The following is a 19,715-nucleotide window of genomic DNA, read 5'->3' as shown; positions in this document are numbered from 1 at the left end:
ACCTAGTAACCCTGAAGCCTGACCATTACAGTCCAGAAGAAAAGGAGACACCGTGTATGAGAAGAAGTATTGCTTTTGGATTTTATTTTTTTTTAGACTGAAAAAAAACCACCTTAGTTTTGAGAAATCTCTCTTGCTTTTCTCCTGCCCTTGTCACCCTGAAAGTGTGATAGAAACCTACAGAAAGTACTGAAGCTATAACGAAGCTTTAAAAATGGGAGAAAATGGTACCAACCAGTTTTGCTAAACCTTGACATCTTGGAGATATGGCCTGGATTTCTAAGTTCGGCAAGGCAATCAGAACTGTAATTAATTAATAATTGTCTGGAAATTAATTATCCTGTGGCTTTTGTGCTTCCTTATTCTTTTCTTTTTCAGGGCCATTCTTGATTGAGTGCATACTGTACATAAAATCAAAACGCATTTTGGCATTTGCATTGTAAGAGGAGAATTTATTTGAGAATGCATACTTTGTAATGATCTAGTACTAAAAAGTATGTCTATTTCAGTGTGACTTTTTTTGTGTGTGCCAAAGGAAGTGGGAGAAAGTATAGGAAAAAAAATACAGGTGGATCAGAGGTGGTATTCAGCAGGTTCCGACCAGTTTTGGAGAACCGGTAGCAGAAATTTTGGGTAGTTCGGAGAACTGGTAGCGGAAATTTTGAGTAGTTCAGAATACTACCTCTGACTGGCCCGCCCCCATTTATTCTCTGTCTCCCGAGTCCCAGCTGATTGGCTGGGTCTTCTTTTGTTGTCCTGCACAGGAGAACGGAGCTGGAAAGCAGGTTAGTTGTGTGTGTGTGTGTGGAGATTTTACAGTAGCCTTCCCCTGGAGTGGGATGGGAATGGAGATTTTACAGTATCCTTCCCCCTGCCATGCCCACCAAGCCATGCCCACAGAACCGGTAGTAAAAAAAACTTTGAATCCCACCACTGAGGTGGACTATGAAAAGGGACTTTTAGCTTCCAAAAGAAATAAGGGATCTTATCTTACTGTCTTTGAGAATCTCTGAAGCCATATGACATTTGAAATGGGTGAATTGCAGTCCTAGTTGAGAGGTTAATACTCCAAAGGAGAATCTGAAGCAACTAGGACAGAACACCACAAGACGTTTAAAAAAGAAAAAGAAACTAAAAGTGAATGTTAGCCACGGCTTTGCTGGAGGTTAAATGTAAAGATATTACCTATGTGTAAATGGTTCACTGACCCATAATAATAAAGCAGTGCTTCGGAAGAAGGGTAATTATCTAAATTTCTCAAACACCCAGGGGTAAATGCTCCCTATCTTTTCTTTTGAAAAATGAACTTGGATTAAACCAATGTGCCCCTGCCTATTTTTTTTTTTTTTTGCCTTGACTCTCCCCCCACTTTTTAATGAGGAAAATTAATTAGTTTTCTTATTTCTTTATTCCTGGTGTAGAAATCAAGGCTCACTGCAACTTCCCTGGTTTCCCTCTGGGCTCCTGGCTCAGCCGGCGGCATCATTTATGAAGGCGTTTTCTCCAGCCTCCTGAAAAGACTAGCAAATAAATGATTGGAACTTATTAAGTCCTGCAGTTCCTTCTGTTGCAGGCAGACAAATAAACAACAGAGTCAAAAAAGGGAATCCCAGCAGAAAATAGATGTGTTGTTTTCTAATCTCGCTTTGATTGAACGTATTTCCATCAATCAGCTCCTTTATGAAGCAGCTGTGCCCTGGTTATTCTGGAGTAAGTCCTATTGTGTAGATTGGTTTTTACTAAATCGGGGGTAGGGAACCACGGCCCTTTTATGACTGGTGGACTTCAACTCCCAGAATTCCTGAGCCAGCTCAGGACAATATGTGCAAAACTGCAATCTAATATGGGATTGGTTTTACCCCATTTTACCACACATAGGAATGAATTTGGGGGACTTATTTTCCTACGAGAATAGAGGGATTGGGTTAAAATGTTAAACTGGAAAAAGGTCTCAGTGCACTCAATCTAACTTACTTTGGAGGTGAGGTGAAAATCTTATATAGGCTTACTTGGATAACTTCCAAGGATCTGACTAAAATTGCTCCCAAGTAAATATATATTTCATGGTACAAGTAAATGCTTAAGACAGCAAATGTGTATGGAAAAAATTCTACTTGAAATATCGTAGACAGTATTCTGTGTTCCAGGAATGTTACTTATTAAGTTCCAAGAAATTTCAATGGGAAGGTGTCCCAGGGATCCTAAGAGTTTATGGAGTTGCTTGTATTCTGAGTACTCTGATTATTGATTATGCCAATCAAATTACTGATTACAATCCAAAAGAAAACGAAATGTGCTTAGATCAACATAAATCTCAGTTCTGGCTGTGGAAGTGATGCAGTACGCAAAGAGCTGCCCCAGCTTTTAACAGTGCAATGATTTGACTCTCAATGCCAACTTATTCAGCTTAGACTAGTAAATTCTATTTAAGGTCAGCTTTATACATTTATGTCATATATTTTTCAGGAATTTCTTCATGACAGTGAAAGTGGGTTCAACTCTACTTTAATATGTGCATATTCATGTGTGATTGTCTTTTTTTCTTCAGGGCTCAAACAGATACTGCATTTCAGAAAGAATTGTGCAAATCATCTAAAAAGCTGGGTGTTTTTTTTTCCTGACTCATTTCCACGGTAATCATATATATAGTTAACTAGATAAAAATATCATGGTACTCAGATTTACCTCTGAGGAGATGTGCATACAATTACATTGGCAACACACTTTATGCAATTTGAAAATTATGAAATGGAGTTTTATACAAAACCTTAGATAGCTAGTGTGTATATCTTCTTTCCCTAATTTCTGGATGTTCTTTTATTTCTAACTCTCAAATAAGTCTTGTGATCCTGGGGCTATTTATAAAGGAGGAGAAAATTTATTCAGTTAAAAAGTCAAGCATTTTAAAATGTATAGTCCTTCCTTCCTTCCTTCCTTCCTTCCTTCCTTCCTTCCTTCCTTCCTTCCTTCCTTTCCTTCCTTCCATCCCTTCCTCCCTATTTTCCTTCCTTCCTTCCATTTATTCCTTTTCCCCTATTTTCCCTCCCTCCCTATTTTTCTTTCCTCCCTATTTTTCCTTCCTTCCTTCCATTTATCCCTTTCTCCCTATTTTCCTTCCTTTCTTCCTTCTATCCCTTCCTCCCTATTTTTCCTTCCTCCCTATTTTTCCTTTCTTACTTCCTTCCATTTATCCCTTCCCTTGCGTTTATCCTTTTCTCCCTATTTTTCCTTCCTCCCTATTTTTCCTTCCGTCCTTCCATTTATTCCTTCCTCCCTATTTTTCCTTCCTTCCTTTCTTCTATCCCTTCCTTCCTATTTTTCCTTCCTTACTTCCTTCCATTTATCCTTTCCTCCCTATTTCTCCTTCCTATTTTTCCTTCCTCCCTATTTTTCCTTCCTTACTTCCTTCCATTTATCCCTCCCCTTGTGTTTATGCCTTCCTCCCTATTTTTCCTTCCTTCCTTCTGTTTATGCCTTCCTAGCTATTTTTCCTTCCTTCCTTTCTTCTATCCCTTCCTTCCTTCCATATATCAATTTTTATTGAAAAACATGTTCTCTTCTATATATTTTTGATGGAACTGAGTATCTAGCACAGTATCTTCCTAATGGATTGCTGCAGTTCAAAGTTGTTCCTTAACTTTGTAAAAATCAGATGTTCTCATTTGCCCTCTCCGCCCTGTGGAACGTTTCCGTGACTTGCATCCTGAGGAAGTGGCTGATTTATTTCACACAACACAAGCAGTTGGCAATATAGTGGAGCAACATTTTGGAGGAACTTCGCTCACCATTTCGGTTCAGGTTAGTACTAGGAGTGTGATTTGATTAGAGAGAAAAAAATTGATCACCTTGTCCTTATACATTGTTATACAAAAGCTCCCAAAATGCAGTTTTTAAGGTTTATAATACCAAAAATAGTTCTTAAGGTATCTACCTGAAATTTCCTATGTGAAGTGGGGTTCACTATAGCAACATCAACTAAAAGTCAATATTGTAGCTACAGTAACTTAGATTTTTATTTCTTTTTCTAAAAAAACTCCTCGGTAATTAATTTAATGTCCTCTGGGACAATTCTCCAAATGCCCTAGGAGAGAGAAGAATGCATGCAATGAATAGTTTTTGCACATTTGCAAAAATAGCTTTCAAGAGTTAGAAACCATACCAGAGCACAACACCATACTGCAACATTCATACAGGATTCCAGGGTTTAGCTAGGGTCAACAAGGCTGAGCAACCTGAAATCCTCAAAATCCATTAAAGACAGCTTCGACCATGTTATTCCATGTTGGCATACTACCATAAAACAAGCTATAAAGCATATCCTGACTGAACAGGGTAATGAAGTTTCATATATTAATTTTAATCTTGGATTTAAGTATAAATAGCTTTTTAAGCTGCCCACAGAATGTGGGTCTTGTACAAAAAGCATTGGTCCTCCCACCAAGTGGATAACTCTGTTTAGTTTCTGGGACACAGCTGTGAACGAATGGGTTGCACTGGTTACTTCAGACCTTTTGTTAAAATCATATTAAACCAAAAAGGGCATCCTACTATATTATGTCTGCAAACAGCACATCTTTTCTAAACAGTCCCCATAAATCTTGATGAGCACCAACATTATTAAGAGCATCTGTGATCTGAGATGGTGAAGACCAAGAGGAACAAATGTGCCAGAACTTTTTCTCCTCAGTTCCATCATTTCCTATTGGATTTGGGACTGAAATAGAAAGGTGTCTGTTCCCAAATACTTTGGTGCCAGATCATCCCCACAAGAGTGCGATAAATTAATGCACAATGAAATTAAATTTAAATTATTAATGGGCAATTGTTTTGAATGCCCGGGAGAATCTTGTTGGCTGTTATTATCTAATTCTCTCCCCCACTTTCCTTTCCTCTCTTTTCCTCTCTTCCACTTCTCCCCACAGGATGGTCCTGAAGCTGGTCAGACTGTGAAGGTGAGTGCTTATTTTATTATGCAGAGTACCAATTAATAAGAAGCAATTATATGAACGAATAAAACCACTCAGCTGCAACACATTGCTGCGTTGCTGTTTTATCCTTGAAGCCAAAGGATCCCTCAGTTGTTAGTATCAGTAAATATATTGATTGAAATGGGATGGTACAATATGCTTACATCTCACCTCTTTTACTAACCATTGTCATTTAACGGTACCTCTTGGTCACTACTGTAGTCCGTGAAATCCTTCTATCTTGTATAGTTGTCTTCTAAAAATGTGAAAGGGGTTCTGTTTCTGGCATTTCAGGTTAGATTTTAAGAGCACGTAAAAACTCCTCCCATATTAAACCATGAAGGGCCAGGGTTATTCAGAGTTTTGCAGCGTTAATTCAGCGCCAGAAAAATAAACACAGATGGCTGATGCTTCATTTAATGTCTTTATAAACATAATAAGTAAATTTTACAAACCAGTTGTAGATTTCTCCAAAATGGAGCAAACTCAAACAGAAACATGTTGCAAGTAACTTCAGCAGCAGGAGCAAAAACATCAGTTTTATTTTAGATCAGCAGGCAAGCATTATACACAGCAGAGGAGAGAAGCAGTTTCATTTTCAATAGACAGAGTCAGAGCTCAACACAGCTTCAGAGCTTCAGAGCTTAATATTATAGAGCCATGCCTAGGCTACTTCTAGTTTCAGTTTCCAGCCTAGGCTGCTTCTAGTTTCAGTTTCCAAAACAGTCCTCATTGGCTGATTTAGTTGCTATGCCTATTCATTGGCTGACCTTGTTACCATGCTCTATTCCAGTTCATGAATATACTCTGACAAGGCTTAGCTTGTGGTTGTGGTTGTTGTTTAATTAAAACTGTAGGAAATACCGACTGGGACATACAGAAAAGCCACACACTTTTTCATGAAAACGTTTTGAGCCCGATAATTCATTTTCGATAAGAACTGAACAAGTACCATTGTACATTTTGCACACAAAAATGCAATTCTAACTATTTTCTGCATTTTAATATTATACATTTTTGTGGGAATTAGGTTTTCTCAGGGAGAAAGTCCAAGTTCAATAATTGGGATTCCATTGACTGAAAATTGCTTAGAGCAGGGGTGTCAAACTCAAATTCATCGGGGGCCGCATCAGCAGTTTGGTCCCCATCAAAGGGCCAGGGGAGGAGACGGTAAAAGTCACGACTGTCGCATCCTGGAACTTCGCTTTCAGGCTGCTGTTGGACTGCCCCTTTATAGTGCCCAGCCATCTGCCCCTCCATTTACTTTACTTACCTTTCTTTCTTTTTACTTCTTTCTTCTTGCTCCTCTCGCGCGTCCGTCGCGCCTCCTCTGATCCCTGGAGATGTCGGGCGGACGTCACGTGATGACGCCACGTCCGACACCCAGGGAGCAGTGCGGGCAGGAAGAAGTCGGGCCAGGTCCCGGAAGGTAAGTAAATTTTTTTTTTAAACTTGAGCCATTTTAAAATGAATTTACTCCAGTGCAGGCACGGAGTAAATTCATTGAAAAAAAAAAGGGGAGGCTGCAAGGCTGGCGGCGGCACTGCGGGCCATCAGACGAGGTCTGGCGGGATTTGGTATGGGCCTTGTGTTTGACACCCCTGGCTTAGAGACTTCCATTTGATACAGTTCTAATTTTTCTCCATCCTTGGATCTGTCCATGGTCCTACACTCCATAATGGCAAGCTAGATGCTGTCAGAGAATGAAGTCATCCTTCTTCTTGTCTATGGAGATTCTCAACCATTCAGGAAATGGTTGTCCCAAAGGTATTTTTTCAAGAGGCATTGGACTTTCTTTGTTTTCCCTTGAAGACTTCTTCTATTTTGACGGAATTGTCAAGAGTAGAAGGATTTATGTTCCTTGCAGTCATCTGATAGATAAGGTGAATAATTTGAGGACCCGTGCTTTAGATTATGAGAGATGTTAACCCATCTTGGTTTTCTATCCCTAACTCCATATATGGGTTTTTGAGAAGTTAAAACTTCATGCCTTTGTAGGATAGCAAGGCTCTTTGCTTAATCAGCCATTCTCCTTTCTAGAGATTACAATTAAATACTGTTGAGGTTTCTACAAGCTGATAGCGCTTAGTCAAGTAACTGAAGAAATCTGGGACAAGGTAGCTTTAGCTAAGCTGCTAATAGGAGATCTAAGGGGAATCTGCCCCATCATCCAGTCAGAGCTGAAGAAGCTTCTTGGATGAGAAGCGAAACATCTTCAAAGAAAAAACAGAAAGTCCAGTTGCTTCTTGAAAAATCACCTTTGGGTCATTTTCCTTTTCTTAATTCTCATCCAGCAGAGAATGTCTCTAAAAATAGTACTTCTATAGGTAGCCAAATTATTTTATCTTTCTTCACTTTGTAAAGATTCTCTCTTTAAAAATGACTTCTGCTTTGCTACATAGATTATGCTTTTCTGAGGTCAGTTTTAAGTGATGTCCTTGAAGTCTAATAGATTGAGAAAGATACTTTTATCCATCTCTTGTTACTTCTTCCTCATAGCAAACTATTTCTACAATTTCTGAGCAAGCTGGACTTTGATTTAATTCACTCACAGATGCCCACTCAGATCAAACATCTTTGTCTTCTGATTGACTGGTTATCAAATGTTTTGCATCTGACTTTATGAGTTACTTCTCTTAGAAGGATTAAGACTGAAATGAGTGAGAGAAAAACTGTGATAGTCATTCTATCTGCCATGCATTTGCGATGATACTCCTTGACTTCTGCATCGAACTACATAACCCCCGATCAGCAACTAATTTGGTTAGTTGGCATAATCAGGCAGTGAATAAGTTCATATTGAATATGACCCATCAGGATTTCTCATCTGAATTACTTCTGATCTTAGCACCTGCCCCAGCCCCATTCCATTTCCCCTGCTAAGATTCATCATTGATTTGATAGAATGTAATCAATCAACAAATGAATTATAACCTTTTCCAACCGCCTTCCTCAACACAGGAAATTGTACTTTTATTTTTGAGAGACAGTAGGAGGGAGCAATGGAAAAAATGCCTGTGGAGAAAGATAGTCCTCTCTTCTATATACCAGAGAAGGCTGAGAGTGGCTGCTTTCCTCCACATAGAAGAAAGAACTGCTGCTACACCATCATCATCTTCTTTTAATGATTCCATAATCCCTTGCAAGGTAAAGCCTGGAGAACTGAATGGAGCTAGCAGAGTGTTTACTGGCCGGATGCCTTTCCTGTCGCCAATGCGGAGTTTTGTTCAGCAGATATATTTTCATTGTGCCCAGAGAGAGAAATATCTGCTCTACTTAGAATCGAACTCACCACCTCTGGATTGTGAGGTGAGACCTCCACCGCTAGGCCACCACACCACTCCTAACTGTTGCTATACCACGCTCAGGTGTAATTCCCAGATGCAGTTTTCTATCCAAAGTGGTCATTTCAGTCATGGTAGTCCCGGTCCTTAAGATCATTCAGCCCACTAAAGATCTGAGGTAGAAAGGATGGAGTCAGAGAATTATGAGAGCTGGGCTTGTACGCTGCTGCTGACCTATGCTATGGCTTCCTCTGCTCTGTTTCTTCGTTCTTGTCCCAGCTGCTTTGCAAAACAGTGTACTTGGGTCAATCCTACCGGGTACACCAGACTAAGAAACCTATGCCATATAGGTCAGAACTCCTTTTATTGCAACAACTACAATAACAGAATCTTGAAGACTAAATGAGCCTGCTTTCCCTTCATGTGAGCTAGCATGGGGTTTGTCTGAGGCATTTTGTCAGGTTACTTTTTTTGGCCTTGGCTCAAGTCCCTCTTATCTGACTGTTGCCATGGTAGCTATTCTTCCTTCTGTCCTTCAAGGCCATCCCCTCTACCCTTTACAGTCTGATGCACCGGAGGAGGCACCATGGCATGATCTTGACTATTATATAATATTGATGGTGTAAGGATAGGTTACTGAACATTTAATTGCTACCTGTGTATTTGGCACAATCACATACAATTTCAGGAGCACTGGAGTTATGCCTGACTTTCTGATGCTTGGGTATTTTCAGATTCTTTTTTCTGATCCTTTTTCAGTTAAGGACGTGTGGATATGGTGGCCATTCCACTTACACAGCAATGATATGATTTTGATCCTGACATTATATGAGTATAAGATTTCTTAGCGGAAGTCCTTGTTCGGCTTGATTCACATAATCTTAACAATTGACAATAGCAAATGAAAGCAATTCTCTTCTTTTCCATTTCATATGTTGACCTTATTTGTGATCTCCTTTTTTATTGCCTCAGAATAGCTCACAAGGCTGGAGGAAGGAGAAAGAAATGAAAAACTAAAAAAGCACTTAGCACATCTCAAGCGAATTGCTGGGTCAGAGATTCAGAAATCTTACTGGGGGGTGGGAAAAAGCCCAGAAGAGATTTTTTAAAATTTCATGGCCCATTTCCAGCTTTTTAATTCATCTTCATTCTGCTTCTCCCTATCCAATGTCACTTCTTGGGCTCACGGTGCCTGCTGCCATGGTCCCATGATATCTGCTATGGCAGAAAGACAGGATATAAATCACCAACTTTCCACTGTGAATCCCTTTTCTAAAGCAGGAATCTCTAATTTTTTTAAAGAGACAGGCACATTTGAAATGTTGAGATTACAGGCAGTCCCCAGTTTACTAGAGCAACTTGGACCAGAATTGTCATTGCTGACAATGTAGTTGTCAGCCCCGGATCCATCTTGATTCAGATTCTGGGCTGCCACAATGCGGGATGGGCAACAGGAGAGCAGTGAAGGGAGTATAGCCACAACATTCTTTTGCCAGAGTTCAAGGACAAGTTGCTGGCATTTGGAGGGAAGTGACTGGAATTTGGTGGCAGTTGAGACAAGGGGTTGATCAGTTAATGTGACTGGGGAGTCACTAAATGGAGCACGGTGTGAGTTTTAGCATGGAGGGGGGGGGAAACGCGGGAATTCAGATTCGGGCTTTCCCCAGATGTGCCAACATAACTTCTCTAATAAATTCTTACTTTGATGGACTTTGTCTCAGAGTTTTGAATTGCCTGGAGGGTTTACTTTGGAACGCTGACATTAGTCATAAAATACATGTGACTGCACCACTTAGTTGTCCTAGTTGCTTCAATAAGCAAGGACCTCCGCTTCCGGTTTCCTGCTGTCTTCCACATTGACTTTACCTGTTGTTGGAAACAGAAGTGCTGGCAGCCAGAATTCCAAGGACTGGTTAAAACTACCACTTGTTCAGCACTATCATCAGTTTGAGCAGTTGGTGAATGATTGGCTGTTAAATGAGGATCACCCATATGTTATGTTCAGTGACAGAACATACATTTATCAAAAGAGGAAATGGTGAGGCTGCTTTTTCCTCTAACCATCCAGGATAATTTTTTACCACCAATTTTCCTTTACCCTTCTGCTAAATAGGGGGTTACCCTTCCTAATTAATCCGTGGCTGCTAACAGCCACTGCTGTATCCTGCTTTAAGGATTCATGTATAACTTAAAGAAATTACTGAAAAGCATGTTGGCTTTTCATTTTTTTAAATTAAGCAATCTTAACAAGAATAAATCAGGAGAGGCAGAAGGCTTGCTGGGTCCCCAGGGAAGGTATTGGTAGACATTTAGGCTAGATTGAAGGCCACAGTTAAAACCCTATTTATAGCACTTACCATAAGTAAACTTTCCCCTTTCCGGTACATTTGGCTTTCCTTAGTGCAGGGGTCTCCAAACTTGGCAACTTTGAGACTTGTGGACTTCAACTGTTGAAGTCCACAAGTCTTAAAGTTGCCAAGTTTGGAGACCTCTGCCTTAATGGCATCATGATGGGGCAGGCAGCAGTAGATCTATATATGTAAGTATTTTCAAGTAACTACTTGGATGAAAAAAAGAGTAAATCTCTCCCCCTGCTGTGTTCTACAGATACATATTCTTATTGCTTCTTTGCCAATAATTTTCTTCATCTTATTCCACAATTTGGAGACAATTTGCAAACTGCCAGGGCTGCGTACAGTTATGATGTGTGTGCTGACTTCCTGGTGGCTTCCCCACATCATAACTGCTTCTGCGTTGTTGATATAACGTGTTTGTGTCCTAGCTTCAAGAGCTTCCATAAGATAACAGTGAAAGAAGAAAATATTTGTAGCTCCAGGTTAAATTGCTAATATTTGTAACTCGGGGTGAGTCCTTGGTCTCCATGAGCTTGATTATTTTTCTTTCAGAGGTTTCACTACCCGACTAGTAATACCATCAGTACAGGGGTGGGCTTCAAAAATTTTAGCCCGGTTCTTTGCCTGGTTGCTGGGTGGGCGTGGCCATGGTGGGTGTGACCTAGTTCGCTTCCTGCACCATGGTGGAGGGGCATTTTTGTCCACCATGGGCTCCAGAGGCTTTCCTCAAGCTTCCAGAAGGGTGAGAACGGTCTCCCAGGGCTCCAAAGGATCTCTGAAAGTCAGAAACGGACCCATTTCCGGGCTTCCCAAACTTCCAAGAGGGCTATTTTTTGCCCTCCCTGAGCCTCCACGCGCACCCTTGCACTTACCTGCATCCAAAACAGGAAGTGTGGGGACTCCTGGGAGGGGAGAGACAGGGTGGGTGGGGCCAGCCAGGAGTGGGATTTGGGGGTTCTCCAAACTGCACAGAATCTGTCATGCCCCTGTTGGAATCTGATTCCGAGGGAGAGGTGGAACAGCTGACAGGGAGTGGGAGTGTGGCTCCGGTGGCTGTAGAGAAAACTGGGGAAGGGCACAATTCGGCTGGGAATTCAGAGGAAGACCCAGGCCCACCCCCTCTTCATCCTAGGGCACACAGGGAGGAACGAATAAGGGAGCAACGTGGGTTATGGGGGAGAAAAAGGCCCTGATTCCCTTCATTTGCTGCAGCTGGGAAAACAGAATAAAGAAGGTGTTTGCACATAGCTCCTTGCTGGAAGCAAAGCATGAATTGTTTTAGTTTGTCAAGTCTTATCTGAGTTCTGGCGTCCTCCCAACTATGTGTGTTTCATTATCTTTTGAAGTCTTCAATTCCTTATCCTGCCCTGTCTCGTTAATTGCTGCAGCGTGGTTTGTGTTGGTTTTTATTTATAATTTATATGTACTTTGGGTTCTGAAGGAATTTCTTCCCTTTAAAAACTGTTCTTGGGAGAGTTTTTTCTCCAGCCGGTGATAACTGGACATTGGGGAGCCAAGTTGGAGGTATTAAAGGGACTTTACCTATTTTTGTGACTTTGTTGCTTTTGTGCCACGTCCTGGATCATCACAGAATCTTAGCTGGGGGCTCTCCCAAACCCCTGCACACTCCCAGCAATCCACCCCTGCATCAGTACTAGAAGGGAGTGGGGTTTGGTCTCTGTTTATATAGATGTGATTTGCCCTATCAGGGTTGGTGGGAGTGCTCTTGGTGGTTTCTTGATTAGGCTGTGGTTTACTGTTTGATTGTCTGAGTTGGTAGTTCGATGATTGGGGTGTTGTTTATGACTTGGTTGCTTGTTTAGCATTAATCAAGAACAGTCCCACCAAAACTGACAGGGTAAACCACTTCCATATAAAGAGAAAATCCCATCGCCTTCTAACAAGAAAAGAACATTATCAATCTCAGGCAGCAACAGGGACCCCCACAGATAATAGCAAATTCTGATCCCATATCCTTATTGTTGTTAGGCACAGGTAGTGTGGACATTCTATATAATAGATTCCAGAATGACATGATTTGCCAGTAGGTTTACCAATCCATTCCAGTGGTCTCAGAACAGTACCTGCCCTCTGTGAAGTGACCATATCGTCTCCTGGGCTGAGATCCGCTTTGTTTAGCCAGTGGCGATTGCTTAAGCATCAGAGTCTCAAATGGTCTCAATGGAGGGCTGAAGGTCTATGGTCATGAGCTTATCACTCCTTGTGTGATTGACCTAAGCCGATTTAAATGCACAGCTGGCAGTGGTGACCTCTAGGGTTACCTGCAAATGTGTTTGCCGGCCAAATGTTGCTGCTTTTTCAAAGGGCTCCCCTGATTAGTCATCAGCAAGCATATATCTTGCTTTTAAAGATTAAAGTGAGAATTGATTTTCTATTGTGCAAGAGGCAAAGGCCATGAAATGTATGTGCAGCCAGTGAATTGTAAAACCATGTAGACGTGTTCGGCTTCCCATCCCATTAGCTTAATAAATGTAATGCAGTGACTGTGACCCACTGAAGTTATTACAAACTCTTGGATTTTTAGAAATGACATGCTCGAAAATGTAAATTTAGACATTACATACCCCTCTTTTTTTTTTAACCTTGTATTTGGTCACTTTTTTTTTCTTTTTTTCAAAACCAAGAACACCATAATGTGTGGTAATTTATTGCCCTTGCTTAGATGATGCAGCTTTAAAAAAAAATGCTAAGTGGGTGTTTTAATAACATTACTTGCATGTCCAGTGCATTTCTGATTCAATTACTGTAATCCCATGCCATAATAGGATGATAAGGCTGCTGGAGTGGCTGCTGATTCATTGAAACTACCGATCAGATACCTATCCATATGGATGAAATATAATTCAGAAATGTGCTTCCCCCGCCCCCCATCAAATGTTTTACTTGGAGGGGGTGAGGGGGGGAATGTTTAATGCACAGAAGCATGGCACATGGACCCTTGAAAGAAAAACACATATTTGGATAGATAAATTCCTTAAATTAGGTGTCACTGTAGAAGTCAGGGGTCGCTCTGTGCATTTGGAGCAATTGGGAGGAACTTCATAAAGGGAGTGATAGATTCAGCAAAATTAGTTCCTTCCCTCGTACCCATCATTTTGGTTCCTCTTTTTCATATTTTTTTTTTGAAGCTCTTCAGTCACTGGGAAACAAATGGAGAGAATAAGGTATGTGTGTAATGGGATTGGTGGTGGAAAACACAACACTCCCTCCCCCTCCACCCTCTACTGTCTCATCTCTTCTCCACATTATTCTGCAACATCTCTCAATTTACCGATCCAGCTTTTCAGAGCATACAGGGGCATTGAAGACTAATAAGTTCTGGCAGTTCTTTCTTCCAGTAAAAGCTTTCATTGGGTTAGGGGGCTTCCATTGATGGAAAGGGGACTCTGGATTCCAGTCAAACCTTGAGTGACAGGTGGGCTTTATGTCAGAAGTCAGAGCTGGAAAGACCAATCCTGAAAGCGTACATTAGTGCATGGGTCTTGATCATGGTTCCAGTTATTTGTTCTTAGATTTTAGAATACTTCACTTTTTTTTTTTTTTTTTTTGCTACATGCAATCTTGTTTATGCCCATATTTGGACCTTGGAACTTCTATATGAATTTTATCCATCTTCACCCTGAAGCGTTTTCACATTAATAACTGCAGTGATGTGTTAAATTTAAATTTACCGGCAAAGAAATAAAGGGAGACTAGTCTAGCTATTTCAAGCTGTATCTATATTCACAGCTTGAAATAGCTAGACTAGTCTCCCTTTATTTCTTTGTCGGTAAATTTAAATTTAGCACAAAATAGTTTGTCATGGAAGCAACTGCCTGCTAAGGCTCCTGGATTGGAGCTGAAAGGCGAAAGCAGAAGTAGTATGCTCCGTCAAATATTTGGGTAGACCAGGTTGCAAGTCTCACCAGAAAAACACTTAACTGCAGTGATGGCTTTTGAAATGGTTCTTCAGTGGCTTGAACTGGCTAGCCAAATTTCTTTGAGGAGCATTCAGTAGATAATATACCTGAAGAGCCTACAGGAGGATGTTTGGAGGATGGGTACAATTCTGAGATTTGGCAAATATCAAGAATAGGAATATTGCTCAAGGGGACCCGTCAAGAAGAAGAGTCAGATATTTCCTTTTTCTTAATCAAATCTAAGATGGGCTTAGTGCAGATGTTCAGTTGAAAGTTTAGAAAACTTTGAGCTGGCCTGAAAGGTGGGGTTTGTATTTATCTGTGCTTGAATATAAGCATTGTGTAAGTGTGGTCAGAACCCTGGTTCATTTGGGTCTTGGCCAATTTGGTCAATGTCTGGAATACTCTACCTGACTCTGTGGTTTCTTCCCCAAACCCCAAAAACTTTAACCTTAGACTTTCTACTATTGACCTCACCCCTTTCCTAAGAGGTCTGTAGGGGGCATGCATAAGCACACCAACGTGCCTACCATCCCTGTCCTATTGTTTCTTTTTATTTTTTCTTATATGTATCCATTTCATGTATTCATAACCATGTTTATACTTATACCTGTTATCTTATAATCGCTTGAAAAATAAAATAATATAAATAAATATATGAAAAAGTTTACTGGCAATTCTTGACATATAGGTATATATGTGGAGTTTAAAGACCAAATAATATTACTCCAAGTAAAGAGGTGGAACTGCTATTATTATGAAGGGTAAGTAGTGCTCATTTATTGATAAAGGAGAATATTTCTAGTTCAGGACTGAACCACGAGGTCTTCTGTGCTCTCTGAACTTGGTTGTTTTCTTGCAAACCTTTCATTATCCACACTAGGTATTGGTAATCTAAAACACTGATGTTACCTAGTTTGGGTAATAAAATGTCTGCAAGAAAACAACCAAGTTCAAAGAGCACCAAGTCTTTTTTTAGCAACTGTTTGTAGTTGCTAGTTTAATTTCATTTAGCGACTCTTTGCAGTTGTGATAGTGATAAAAACACAAGTTTGCAACCAATCCTGATATTTATGGCTGTCACAGGTCTGTAAAGCAAAGGAAAACTGAAGTGAAAGCAGAAAGCATGTTTCATGTGGCAACCATTTTGCATGATGACCAAGTTGCAAGTTCCAGTTGTGGTTGCTAAGTGAGGACTACCTGTATAAAGTTTCAACAATGAGCAGGTAGATCCTGTGGCATTTATTCTGCCCGAGTGACACTAGGGCTACGTATTTGTTTCTGGATTCACTTGATGATATTTATGAGGCTTTAATAGTTCTGTCTGCACTGATGTAAGCAAACCGTCACAGCTGAAGCCATGCTCTCTGATCCACAAGCAAAAGCAATGAGATTTGTGAGCAAGGCTGGACAGCACTTCAGAAATAATTCATAAAGGGTGCTTTGGAGTGTACAAGAGGATGAAGGTAACATCTGCTTGCCACTCTGAAGCAAGCAGCCTTGTCTTTTCTCAGCATCATCAAGCTGTCTTTGAAGTTGCCATGTGATCTTAGGGAAAAGTAATGGCCACTTTACAGAGTGGCGAACAGATGCTGTGGTATATTTGAACTTCTGCATGCTGCAGAACCTTTTTGGAATGGAATCCAAAGTACTTCAAGGCTCTGCCGGTGAGTTCCATAGGCTCTTCAGTGGAATTGGAGATTTTTGGAATTACGTTTTGTTGACCTTTAGATGTTCCAGTGCTTTTTTTTTTCCTTCATTTTTAATGTATTTTTGCTTAAAGAAGTGCGTATGGGTATTTTGTTTCTCTGCGGCATAAATGATCTTGTCTTACTTTAATGACAGTATATTGTCTTTACTATTTGATTTTGTAATTTATATTGTTAACATTTCACTTTCGGAAAGTAAGCATGACATAGGTTGTAGTGTCTCAACATGAATATAGTGCCAGAGTATACTGTAAGCATGCTGTTGGATGATTAGGGGATTGGAGGCTAAAATGTATGAAGAAAGGGTTACAGCAATTGGGTATGACTAGGGTTGGGGACAATGACATGATAGAATTGTTCCAATATTTGAGGGGCTCCTACAAAGATGAGGGGGTGAATCTATTTTCCAAAGCAACAAAATGCAAGGTAAACAATAGTTGGAAACTAACTAAGGAGAAAAGCAATCTAGAATTAAGGAGAGATTTCCTAATGGTGAAAGCAATTAACCAATGGAATAGCTTGCCTTCAGAAATTGTGGGTGCTCCATCACTGAAGGCTTTCAAAAAGAGTCTAGCCAACCATTTGCCTGAAAGGGTATAGGGTCTCCTCCTTGAGCAGGGGTTTGGACTAGAAGACCTTCCAACTCTTATTATATGTTCTGTCAGAAGCACGGCAAACTGACTGTTGTCTATGCATAGCTCATTGGCCAAAGCTTTCTCTTCGGTTTGATTTTTAGTCTTTGCTAAAGACCCAAATTTATGCCATGTGATTGATGTGTTTTCCTGAATTGTAAAAGAGCTGAGGGCGATGTGCTTATGATAATATAGTACCTATTAGGTAATATGTTGTTAAATATTCTTAAGAGCAGAGATTCTCTTTTCATTCTTGTGTGTGTGTTTTTCCACTGTGATGCTTCTTTAATAGCAAACTGAATCAGTACACTTGACTGGAATTTTGGGTGAATCATAACATGTCATAAAAATCTCCACAGAGTCCATTCTCACTTGTAGTTTAAAAACTTCTCACATTCTTTCCTCTCTTTTCCTTTTGTTCATGAGGACTAGAAGTTGCAATGTTCAAATGTTGTATCAGTTGTATCAGAAGCATTAGTGTCATTAACCAGAATGGTATGTAAATGCAGCTGGGTTTCCAATGAATTTATAAACTCCAACTTTTGGCTAATAAGGCATGAAAAACAACATTCTGGTTTTCTAAATGAGCAACAAGGCTGCAGCTGGGGGGAGAGAATAAAATATACAAAAGTTATGTAAAAGATTTAATCCCTGCAGAACTAGAGACAGTACTGAGCATTCTCTTCATTCAAACATAATCACTTAAAAAGAATGAAAATGGTTCAGCAGCCAGATCAGAAAATTTCCTGCTAGAGTTGATACGTTACAAGGTAAAAGGGAAGAAACTGCCTATTAGGAGTATCATAATTGCTAATGACCAAAATTAGGATATAATCTTCTCGTTTCTAATAGCAAATATTAAAATATAATCTTCGTCATTAACATTTATTGGGAACGCAAGGCAGTTGCAATGACACCTGGAACAAACCATGATGCTGCCAAATTAGCAACATATGTATGATAATGTCCTACAAATAGTGCCCTTGCATTTTTATCATCTGCTTCTCGACAGATCTCTGCAGGCCCATGCTGACTTTGACCATCATTAAACAATGAAGGGCAGAGACTCCACACATGGGCTATTTTGTGATTCCCCAGCAAGGCAAACTCCTTGACCCCAGCAGGTCTGCAAACCTTATCAATGGGGAGCAACAATTCTAGCCTGATTTCTGCCTGCTAATAGTGGTTTCTGAACTAAGGAAAGCTTGCTTGCTTCCATAATCCTTGGTTCCTCTTAAGAACTGCAACAGACCCTGGCAAGATGTCTTTTGTTGCACGAACCTGGCATTTGCAACAGGAGATTGCCTAGGGCAGGGGTCTCCAACCTTGGCAACTTTAAGACTTGTGGACTTCAACTCCCAGAGTTCCTCAGCCAGCAAAGCTGCCAAGGTTGGAGACCCCTGGCCTAGGGGTTTAATATATTCCTGATTGCAGTGGTATCATAAAAAAAAGGCGACCAGGGCTGCATGGTGTTGTCATTTTCAGAGGCTGTTAAACCAGAGATCCTTTGACTGAGATTTTAATCTTATCGGAAGAACTGGGGGACTTTGTTATGTGCTGTCCAAGAAAGGTGAAGCATTCTCTGAATATTTCAATCATTGTGAGTTTCATGAAAGAAAGATTCTCAGCAGTGGAGAGAAACAACTGGGTTTTTTTTTTTCCTCCTTTCCTTGCTGAAAAAATTATCTTTCTTATCAAAACAAAGGTGGATTTCATGAAGAAAAGTCGTCCATATGTAAACAATAATAACAGAAGGAGAAAGAAAGTCCTTTAAGTGATAAACTCAGACTGAAACTTTCATGCTCACATCAAAAGTGATGGGAATGGAAGTTTCAGAAACTTCTCTAATCACTGCAGCTCCCCGCATCTTCCATTTGGAAAGAGCAGGTGGTTTTTCTCACTGTCCCTAACCCTTGATATTAGGAGCAGCATCAAAAGAGAAAAAAAAAAAAACAGAGAGAAGAAGCTTTCTTTGATGGCTGCAGGAGACAAAGCAAAATGAAGAGTATCCAGTGATTGATGGACATGACACTCTTTGATCTGTGAATACCAAGAGCTGCGAGGCACTGATAAATGAAAATGATGGGCTGGATAATGAGGTCTGTTTTAGAAATATCAGAAGCTGATGCTCCCCTGAAGGGAAGGGGGAGAGCAGGCATCCTTCCTATAATTTTCAGTGAATTATGACAGGGCTGGAGAGGGATCATATGTGGTTTTTTTTTAATCTGCGCCAAGGAAAGTCATGACACTTCAGATGTGCGAAGTAATTACAGGTGCCCATATTCTGAACAAGATGTCGAGCAAGCATATTAAAGCTCTTGTGCATGTGGAAGAAGCAACCAATTAATCATAGTTGAAAATCCAGGAAGCAGCCAAACAGCCTTGCAGAATCCTTGAATTGCTTCCCTTGGTGTCAAGGCATGCCAGTAAGCACCTTTCTATTTTTTTAAAGTCCCTAACATGATTTAGAGCAAGGGTCTTCAAATGGGATAGCTTTGAGTCTTGTGGACTTCAACTCCCAGAATTCCCCAGCTAACATGACTGGAGGAGGAATTCTGGGAATTGAAGTCCACAAATCTTAAAGCTGTCACCTTTGCTTTAGAGCAAGGATCTCAAACTTAATCCTATTGTGAGCTGCATCAGGATTTTGTTTGCCCTTGAGGGCCCAGAGTGGTATGGCCTGGTCATTGCAGCTGACTGAGTGGGTGTGGCTGGGATGGGGCCTGGGCAGCCTGGACCAATCCTTGCTGGCTCTGGAACAGCCCTGCAAGACAACTCTGGGCCTATCATGGGCCAGATTCGGGCCTGCAGGCCGTGTGTTTGACAATACCTGCTTTAGAGTACTGATA

General features: G+C 40.6%; 1 protein-coding gene across 2 annotated transcripts in view; it reads left to right on the top strand.

Moving 5' to 3' along the window:
• FHIT (fragile histidine triad diadenosine triphosphatase) overlaps positions 1 to 19,715 on the top strand; it is a 964,256-nt gene that overhangs the window by 659,668 nt on the left and 284,873 nt on the right. For both annotated transcript variants that reach the window (XM_087954523.1, XM_087954522.1), the window contains exons 3-4: positions 3,653 to 3,798; positions 4,923 to 4,952. In XM_087954523.1, the coding sequence (XP_087810649.1) occupies positions 3,653 to 3,798; positions 4,923 to 4,952 (176 nt within the window). The remainder of the gene's footprint in view (positions 1 to 3,652; positions 3,799 to 4,922; positions 4,953 to 19,715) is intronic.

Source organism: Notechis scutatus, chromosome 2, assembly GCF_049901735.1.
Source record: "Notechis scutatus isolate UNSWTSFEM ecotype Mainland chromosome 2, rNotScu1.2, whole genome shotgun sequence".
NCBI classification, from domain to species: Eukaryota; Metazoa; Chordata; class Lepidosauria; order Squamata; family Elapidae; genus Notechis; species Notechis scutatus.
Note: the sequence above shows the minus strand (reverse complement) of the source record. Positions and strands in the feature narration are given on the sequence as shown.